Source organism: Hemiscyllium ocellatum, chromosome 1, assembly GCF_020745735.1.
Source record: "Hemiscyllium ocellatum isolate sHemOce1 chromosome 1, sHemOce1.pat.X.cur, whole genome shotgun sequence".
NCBI lineage: Eukaryota > Metazoa > Chordata > Chondrichthyes > Orectolobiformes > Hemiscylliidae > Hemiscyllium > Hemiscyllium ocellatum.
This window is the reverse complement of record NC_083401.1, coordinates 69,645,924-69,656,562: the sequence shown is the minus strand read 5'-3', so window position 1 is coordinate 69,656,562 and position 10,639 is coordinate 69,645,924. Positions and strand designations below refer to the sequence as shown.

The 10,639-nt window shown below is 37.8% G+C and overlaps 1 protein-coding gene across 1 annotated transcript in view; it reads right to left on the bottom strand.

Annotated features, from left to right (window-relative positions):
• Nucleotides 1–670: 670 nt before the first annotated feature.
• atp8b5b (ATPase phospholipid transporting 8B5b) overlaps nt 671–10,639 on the bottom strand; it is a 206,312-nt gene continuing 196,343 nt past the window's right edge. Inside the window, exons 25-27 of the mRNA XM_060849059.1 lie at nt 8,278–8,416; nt 3,034–3,164; nt 671–859 (exon numbers count right to left, since the gene is read on the bottom strand). Coding sequence (XP_060705042.1) covers nt 671–859; nt 3,034–3,164; nt 8,278–8,416 — 459 coding nt within the window. The remainder of the gene's footprint in view (nt 860–3,033; nt 3,165–8,277; nt 8,417–10,639) is intronic.

Sequence of the window (10,639 nt, the reverse complement as noted above, 5' to 3'; positions counted from 1 at the left end):
AACATTTAGATAAGTTTGGAGAGATATGGACCAGGAGTAAACAGTGGGACTAGTTTAGTTTAGGATTATGGTCGGCATAGACAGGTTAGACCAAAGGGTTTGTTTTCATGCTGTATGATTCTATCTCACTACCTAGCTCAAGCGATTCTAATCAAAATGTAGATGACCTGCTATCTACCTAGAGTCAAAAAACAGATGTTAATTTCTATAATGAAAATTCCAAAAATTTTGGGTACAAAATAGAAAACTGTAAACAAATCTTTAAAACAGGCTGCATTTGAGAACTTTTGCCAATATGGATACATTGTGATTTTACTGTTACTTTGATTCATCTGCTGTAAACATTTTGAATTCAGTCTCCATTTGCAAAGACTTTTCAAATTAGCATGCTCCTAAAAGTGAAAAATAATTTCACAGCTGAAGATTGATTATTGATATTTTAAATTAGGCATAATTCACCTTGATTTCATTTTTGTATTGTTGAGGTGTAGACCAACAAAACTTGTGCATTCATATAACATGGCATTTGTACAGTCAGTATCTTAAGATGCACAAATATTAAATGCTCCCTTTGCTCGTAGTCATCTGTCACATTTCCATGTGGAGTTGGTTTCATTGCAATTTGGCTACATATATTAAACTAGATTTATATTTTCTGTTCAATATTTCGTTACACAACAGTCTTAGAAGGCTTATAGTTGATATTCCTTATTCGCATATTCTTCCCTGAAGTAATGAGGGCCCCAAAACCCTGTTGATGAGCAAAAGCATATGCAGATCGACGTACACTTGGCCGTTTCAAACGCCTAACCACTGGTTTTGGAGGAAGTGTTTTGATTTTCCTAATTTTAAGTTGCAGCTGAAAAAAAATTGCAATTGATTCAGTGTCAGTTCATAATTATTCAGTAAATAGATTAAATAGCAAGTTTACCACTCAAATAAATTTCCATGTACACCATTTGAAAGTTAAAGTGTCAAACATTTGCTAGATGTGTTACAAATACCACTGTATTTGCCATTGTCAACAATTCATACCAATATAGTATGGTCTGGAAATGTCAGGATAAAAGGTGAAACTATTGATGCAAATTTTGTGCGTAGAAGTCCACAAAGTGAAATTAATCATTAAAAATACCTGTAAAGTCTGATTTACTTTGATATGTAATTGTCACATTTACTGAGATATATGAAAAGCATTGTTTTGCATGCTATCCAGACAAATCATACCTTACAAAAGTACATCAGGGTAATAGAACAGAATGCAGAAAATACAAGTGCAGCTATAGAGAAGGTGCAAAGAAAGATTACTTCTCGTGTATTAGAGATTTGATAATAGTGGGGAGGAAACTTTTGTGAATCTGTTGGTACATTTTCAAACTTCTGATCTTCTGTCTGATTGAACAGAGTGGAAGAGAGTACAGCCATTGTGGGAGGGGTTTTCAATAATGTTAGCTGCTTTCCCAAGGCAGCCTGAAGTACAGATGGAGTCAATGGAAGGAAGGCCGGTTTGCGTGATGAACTGGGCTATGTTCACAACTTTCTGTAATTTATTTTGTGGTCTTGGGCATAGCAATTGCCATACCAAGCTGTGATGTACCCAGATAGGATGCTTTTTGCGCATTATTCACTCTTCTCACTTTTAGGTCAGATACAGAAAACCCCCACCTTAAAGAGAAGGAAGCTTTATCAAAAATAAGCAAATGGGATTAGCTTTGTCTGGGAAACTTGGTCAGCATGGATGAGTTGGACTGAAGGGTCTGTTTTTGTGCTGCAGACCCTATAAATTACTTCCTAATATCTCCCTTTCTCTGGCCTGGTACAACATTTCAAAATTCTCAAGTTGTAATGCCTATCCTTGTGGCAAGAATGCAGATCCATTAGTTGTGAAATTGCTTAGTCCTGTCTATCACTAGCCACTAAGCCATGTTTGGTATGCTTCTAATCCTATATTGTAGCTTCACCAGTTTAACAGCCCTCACTTTCTCCCATCAACTTGACACCTCAATATTAGATGTACCTAGTGCTGCTCCTAACATCCCTCTTCCTTAACTGAATCAGGTTGAAAGTCACATGTCATCAGGTTCTGTCCAACAGGTTTATTTGAAATCACAAGCTTTTGGAGTGCTGATCCTTTGTAAGGAGGACAGACATCCTTCCCTAACAGACATTTTTAAATGAATAGGCTTTTGCAACAATCCAACAGGTTTCAAGATCATCTTTAAATTTCAGATTTATTCCGAATTCAAATTTATTCCGAATTCAAATTTCACATTTTGTTGTAGTGGATTCCAACCTAAGTCTGTTTTACACTGGGGAGATGAAACACAGACTGGGTGACTGCTTTGCCTAATACCTAAACTCTGTCTGTAAAGATGACCCCAAGCTTCCAGGTACCTACCACTTCAACACAGCGGCATGCCAATATTTCTGTTTCAGGCCCACTGCAGTGTTCCAGTGAGGCTTAATGCAAGCTGGAGGAACAATACCCCATCTTCCGCCTAGATAGATTACAATCTTCAGGAATTACTAATTTTAACAATTTCAGAGCATGTTCTCTTCCATGTTCGTTAACTTTCCCCTACACCCTTAGTTCCTATTTGGTATGAGTTGCTCCCAACACAGCCAACCCATTTTCAACAATTTATACTTTTCATGAGTACTCTACCGAACATTAATCGCCTTCTTGGCTTTTCATCGTAATGTCTTTGTTTGCCTTTTCTTGTTTCTCTCTAGGCACTGTAGCCATGCACTTTATTTACAAAACCTAATCATCAGTGCTGCCCTCCAGGCATCTCAAAAACATCAAAAAAATTATTCTCCTATGATTCGAGCTACTCCACATCAATTCTAAACATAGCTAGATTTAAACCAAAACCCAGTTTATATTTTTAAAGTTGAAATTATGAAGATTGTATTATTGTTGTGGAATATTCTCTCAAGTAATAGTTAAAGATGTAATTACGAATAACAAACAGGTTTCTTTCAGATAGTCTTATTCTAACTCATTCTATTCTATTCTCATTAAGAACATACTTTATCAATGGAGGTGGGTCTTAGCTCAGTGCTGAGGTAACGCACAATTACAATTGGCAGGACACACATTACTGCTGATAGAAAGATGGTCAGCCATACATGTGGTTGGTTCAAGGCATTCCTTGCAGTACCTGTACAAGATAAAATAAAATAGCAGGGTCAATTTAAAATATTCCATGCAGTTACTTGGTCAATGATAATATTTTCTAATGTATTCTCAATGGAATTTTTATAGACTCATTCAACGATTATTTCCAGCTTCTTTTTGCTGCAAGGTGTGAGTCACCCTCTTTCTTTTGCTGCTTCCTTACTTCCATGTGATAGTCCATGCTTGATGAGAACTGTTGCTGCTGGGCCAAATCTAAATGGAGGTGAGACTGTGGAATATTCAGCACTTCATTCTAATGTGGAGAAACTTTGTGATGCATGTTGGAGAGATACACCAGGCCCGTTGAGATACCGAACAGCCTAATAATTGCTCCATAATCAAACTTATGTTCCTATTCTTTAGTTATACCTCTGTTGCTCAGTTTTTCTGGGATTGCAGAGGGTTTACTGACCAAATGTTCCTCAGCAGTCTGTTTGCCACATTTCTGTGACATTCTGGGGGAACAGTTGAGTGCTGAGAATAGAATCAGACAACTAGTTAAGTATTGTGGTATCCACTTTTATGTAACAAATAGTTGTAATGAAATAAAACCAGATTAACATAGGTGATTGATTTGTTCTTGGTTAAACTACACCCAGCTTAGTTGATCTTCGGTAGTTAGTTAAACACAATATCCCCTTTAGAAATCCATGCTGACTCTTCCCAACGAACCTACATTTTTTCCATGTGATTAGTAATTCTATCCTAAATAATTGTTTCTAGAAATTTCCCTACCACCGAAGTTAAAGTGACTGGTCTGTATGCATTTGAAGCATGGTATTGTTATTTGTAATGTTTCTACTTCCACCAAGGCCTGGATGTATTTTCTTGAATAATCAAGTGCTTTTCAGCTGATTATGGAAGAATGCCAGTTGTTTCCAGGAAGCAGCCAGCAAGTTCTTGCCTTTGCTGGGACCTTCTGGGCTTAAATATCTAGGCGCCATATTTAAAGGCTACCTGGACAAACCTTCACTCATTGCTAACCTTTATAGAATCATTTGGAGGCACTGTTAGTCACTTCTAACCACCACACGCATCATCCTATTTGTCCCTAAGTAAGCAGCAACTACCTCCAAAGTTCAGCCGCACCTTGTTAGATGTTCTGCTGTAGGCTGTCCAGAAAAGAAGGAAGGCTTGCTTCCTCAGGCACAGCAGCTGTTTGCCTTCCCATCAGAAGTGGGTGGCTATGACCAAGGTTGCCAGTACCAGCAGACCCGGATCCAGAACAAGAAGAGGGATGAATGATCCCTGCACTCCGTAAGGTTAGGTGCCACATCTACTCACTGGAAACAGACTCATATCACTCAGTGTAACTGTACCACTGCACAGGCATGCCACATTGAGCAACTGTCTGTTGTCCAACCAAAGGCATCCTCCTAGTTTAGGTATAGCCCTTTCAAAATCAAAACAAAATTAAGCAGTTGTACGAGACAGTGAGATTTAGTTTTGACTTGTGAACAAAATGTTTACCACTCCAAATTCCCCTTTTTCTTAATGTCCATCAAGTCTTGCAAGCCTTGTCACTACTCTGCAATTGTCCCTACTTCAGCCAATCCCTTCCATGTCACAAATTAATTTTCCATTTTATCCAGGAGCCCTTTGCTACTCAGGTCCTAATGACCCACTTGACCATTTGCCTTCCCATAAATATGATCAACTGTACTATCACATTCCTTGATACCCTCCCCAACCTTGTTTTATCAAACACCATCCTATCAGATCAAACTTATCCAAGACAGTGACCATACCCTCCAAGAGAAATTACTGCCAGACACATCACTGCACATGAGTTTCTTACAAAAAGGACTATATACTGAAAAGCAATTTTCCTTTGACACTCCCTTTTTAGCCATTGCCTCAAACTCCCATTAAAGAAACTGTTGCAAGATCCACACTTTCTACCCTGCACAAACAGTGTTCCACTCTTGAACAGATAGTGCTCCCACCCATCTCTGATTAAATCTCGCTCTCTGCTTTTGGCGCTTATATGTGGTCTTCAATAACCTTTGTTAAGAAACTTAAACTTAGATTTAGTACTGGTGGAGATGAGGTACTATAGTTTCCTGCATACTGTAGAAGTTTGGACACATATTTGAATTGGCTCAGAGTTAACAAGCTTAACTTAGTGTTCCTTTTAAACATTTATAAGGCATGGCCAACCACAGCACCATAAGATTATCTGCAGGGCTGTATTGGTATGTACTGACTCTTGCCTTTTGAGCATTTTCAACTTTAATTGTTTCACAATCAGCAGCTCTACCTTCAGCTGATGGGGCTTTTAACTCTGAAATTTTTGCTGTAAATTCATCTGACTAACGTGTTACCTCCTTTTAGACTTTGCTTAAAAGCTTATTTCTTTGATCAAAGTTTTAGTAATCTGAGTTAACATCTGTTTATGTGGCTCAGTGTTAACAAAAAAATGGAACCTGTTGCTGCTTTATTTAAATTTTCTGATAATACATTGACCTCTAGAGTCACTTGGATGTCCTGTTATTTCCCATTGTAAAAATAGAAACATACATGTGTTGCACAGATTATATTAGTATTTTGTGAAGGTGATCACTTCGGGATGAGACCATTCGCTACAGCAGATTCGCCGCTGATGATGAGCCACTGCCCTTTGACCGCTGAGGACACTTAGCCACCGCCCATTGGCCATTGAAGACGATTTACCGCCGATGATTAGCCACTGCCCTTTGAGCATATCTAAACTATATAAAATTTTTGTTATATTGGTTAAGGTAATGTTTGCATTGTTTCAGTAACAACTTATTTTTGTTACAGGAGAGTTTTTTTTAAGTTTGTATTTTTTTTCATTTACCCTCAAGTCTTCAAAATGGAAACAGAAATTATTAGTAAATGTGGAAATAAGAATTTTTATCACAATGGTTTTATATATGTTTTTGATAAATTATCCAAGAGTGATTCAAGTATTAAGTTTTGGCAATGTGAGCAAAGGGACCGATGTAATGGACAGATCCACACCAAGAGTGGCACTATGATAAAAACAATAAATGAACACACACATTCCCCTCCCGCAGCAAGTGTCCAAGTTGTGAAAGTGAAAACAAGTCTAAAACATCGTGCAGAAGAATTGCAGGAAGTATCCAGTATCTAGAATGTGTAACTGATGTCCCTTAGACAGTCCGAGCATCTTAACCAATGACAAGCAGCATGAAAAAAAAAATTCGACAATAAAGGAATGATATTAGTTTAGCGCCACCAAACCCTACTGATCTTCAGCATGTGGTGATTCCAATTACATACAAAGTATATAAGCTGGATAATGGAGCAGAAGAAAAATTTCTTTTAGCAGATAGTGGTCAGCTGAAGATAGGACTGCTGATTGTGGGACAAAGTGAGGACTGCAGATGCTGGAGATCAGAGCTGAAAATGTGTTGCTGGAAAAGGCATTCATGAAGAAGGGCTCATGCCCGAAACGCTGATTCTCCTGCTCCTTGGATGCTGCTTGACCTGCTGCACTTTTCCAGTAACACATTTTCAGCTGCTGATTGTGGAACAATTAAAGTTGAAAATGCTGAAAAGGCAAAAGCACACAGCCTTGCAGATAATCTTATGGTGCTGTGGTTGGCCATGCCTTATAAATATGATTTGATGCCTTATAAATGATACATCATTTAGCAGAATCAATGTGGTTTGGGGATGGTACGTTCAACATAGCACCTATTTTATTCTCTCAGGTATATTGTATTTTAGCAAAAAGACTTGATGGGGTTCATCTAATATTGTATATACTTCTACCAAATAAGCAGCGTTTAACATATGTATGCATGTTTGAAATGGTGAAGACCTTGGTACCTAATCCCAGACCACAGTATATCCATTGTGACTTTGAGCAGGTAGCTATCAGTGCTATGACAGAATGTTTTCCTGAAGTTAGAATTAGGGGCTGTTTCTTTCATTTGGCACAAAGTATGCATCAACATATTGCTGCAGTTGGAGCAACTCGTCAATACAACACCGATCCTGATTACACTTTAAAAGCAAAAATGATAATTGCTTTGGCTTTTGTGCCACTTACTGACCTTGATATCTAAGTAGAAGCACTCGCAGATTTTTTTGCCTCAAGAACTACAACCAATACTAGATTGGTTTGAATTTAATTATATTGGACTCTACAATAGACGTGGCAGTAGCCAAAGGGCACCTTTGTTTCCCTATGACATGTGGTCGGTCTATGAGACAACAATAAATGATGAAGATCGCACAAATAATCACACTGAAGCCGCTCATCGGAGAATTGCTTTTGAACTCGGAGCTCACCACCCAACCATATGGAAAATTATTGGAACATTAATGAAAGTGCAAAAGGGGCGAGATTTATATATGGAACAGCTGATAGCGGGTTACCCACCACAAATAAAGCTAAAAAAATCGAGACACAGACGATAGAACAAAAAAAATTGTTCTTGAATACGGTGAAAGAGTTTGTTTGGAATATCTTAGAGGAATAGCGCATAACTATCAAATGAACTAAAACATTTCATTATTTAATATTAATGTGAGATTTTACCACCATTATAAAGGTTTTTAAAATATACTTCTTTTTCTGGTTAAAGTTTGTAACTCATTTTTATATATAAACCAATGATATTTATTTTACCTCTTTTTTTCTCAATATATAATACGTAGTTGTATAAATAAAGGGGACTGAGAAGTATAAAAGAACAGGTGGGAGGGATAACAATCAGTACATATATATATTTTTCCGGTGGCGAATAGTCTCCAGAGGTCAAACAACCCCAGTGATGAAACGCTGGTGGAGAACTGGCAGTGGCTAATCATCGGCGACGAATCTGCCATGGCGAATCATCACCAACCCGATCACTTAACCCCTTCTAAACTTTCCATCTCATTATGGTGGGGCCCGGCTTAGTATTAAGTCCATTACTTTTCCCATATACTACTGCATTTGTATCATTCTTTATATGAAATATTAAATATGAGCATCATAGTCAAATGATTTTTTAACATTTAACATCATTCATACCTGATAATCCTGTAAAAAGAAAATCAATAATTACTTTAACATAAAATTATTTGTAACAGAAGTGATAACTATTAAAAGTACATACCAATAAAAGGAAATGAGGTTGGAAACATCAGATACATGCCATTGCTGTACATTGTAAAAGTTATTGCAAAGTAGACAGCAAGACTTCCCCAGATAAAAAAATGGTTGATAGCTGTCCAAAATGATGTATCCAGTGCGATCTGTTACCAAACAGCAAGGTTATTGCAGTCAAATTTCTATGTTAATTATTCATCATTAATAAACATTTATAAACTTAGGGCAGAGTCATCCAGTCTCAAAGGCAATAATCCTGTGCATGGGACACAAACTTAATTAGGTAGAACTGTGGCCAATCGGAATGGCACCACCTTCCTGTCTCCACTATATTTACGGTGTAGACAGGAAGGCCTAAGTTCTACTTTCTTTCCCTGCCATCAACTAACCACTTAAGAGCCACTTAAGGAATTATCCCCACTTGGTTGTGACTATTTCAGCCCCAATCAGGACAACAAAAAGGGACAACCAACTGATTGGTCAACCAGTATGATTGGCTGTTGATTTTGGAGGATTGGGGCTGTTGATCTGCACTAATCTATACATGATTGGGGGACTGTATGTGAAGTTGGGGATGGGTCTTAAAGCAGAGTAATAGCTGTGAAAACCCATCCCCTGCCCTTGCTTCTGACTCCTAGGACCACATCCTATAGCCACCTAAATCCCTACCAATGACATTCATCTCTTCCACTATTGCTCTATCCTCGGGACGCGGGAGCAGCAACCGCCCCTGGCAGCTGGGTCTTTCTCAATCTGGATTCTAATTCTGTAGAAACCTGACTGCTGGAAGATCTGATGGATTGCACATCCTAGCATGGAGTTAGTTTATCTCCATTATTCTTTCTCACTTTCAGCCTTAGGCTGAAATCAGGAAAATACCAGCCTAAGTCTTTTGAAAACCAACACATAATAATTTTGCAATATCTTTGGTACTTTACATTAAGATATTTGATGAGACATTGGTCATTATTCAGCATTATCTCAAAAAGCAGAAAAACATTTCAACATGAATTTGTGTGCTGTAACCAAGATATTACTTAACATAAGAACTAGGTGCAAGAATAGACGGTTCAGCTCTCAATGCAACTCTGTCATTCAATATGTGATCTCATCTCACCCTTAGCTCCACTTTTTTGCCCACTCTCCATAAGCTTTCACTCCTTACTCATTAAAACTCTTTCTGTCTCTTGTTTAAATTTACTTAATGTCCTGGAACTGCCCACAAGAGGAAACTGCCCCATGTCTACTTTATCAATTGCACTTAGCATCTTATATATCTCAATAAGATTTCCTTTCATTCTTCTAAATTCAATAGAGTACAAGCCTAAACTGCTCCACCACTCTTCATAAGACAAACATCTCACCTCTGGAATCAATCCAGTGAATTTCCTATGTGTCCAATGCAACTACATTCTTCCTCAACTAAAGGGACTAAAGCTGCACACAATGCTGCAGATACATTCTCACTAATGCCTTGTATAGTCGCAGCAACACTTCCCTACTTTTATACTCAATCTCTTTAGCAATAAATGCCAAAACTCTATTTGCCTTACTAATTACCTGCTGTACTTATATATTAGCTTTCTGTGATTCTTGCACTAGAACATCCAGGCCTCTGAACACAAAGTAATTGGTACAAAGACAATTATTTTTCAGAAACTGAATTATTTCTATTAAATAATTCATGAGCTATAATGATGAACTTTGCCACAAAATCCTTTCTGCTAACCACATAAAACCATCAGGAAATTTACCACTGAAGGTACAATCAAGGCGAATGTAAAGATAGCCCTGTTATAAGTGCAAACAAACTCCTAAAAAGAAACAGGCCTTTACTTTGATCCATACAACATACAAAATGACTGTTTCAGCAAACACCTGAGCCAATATTGCAACTGAAACCCCCAGATAGAAAAGAATCACATTAACAATGCCAGCAACAAGCCTGTAACTCTTCATAACACAGACTAGTACATAACTACAATTTTATCAACCATTGTTATTGCTGAACTTCATACATGATAATATATTCCAGAACATACAAATTTGGTAGGAACATGTAATAGTCAATGTTGATCAGCCACCCATTCAACACTCCACCTGATTTTACTAGAGAAATTAATGGGACTTCAAGTAGCTGAATCCCCTGAACCTGATAATCTACTTTTAAGAGTGTTGAAATAGGTGACTGTAAATGTAATGTGTGGCGATCACCTTTCAAAAAATTGTGGCCTCTGAAATGGACCTTGCAAGTTGGAAAGTGGTACATGTAATCCCACTATTTGAGACAGAGAAAGTGAAGGACTGAAAACCTGCTAGCCTAATATCAGCCATAGGGAAAAAGGCTAGAATCTATAATAAAGGGTGTG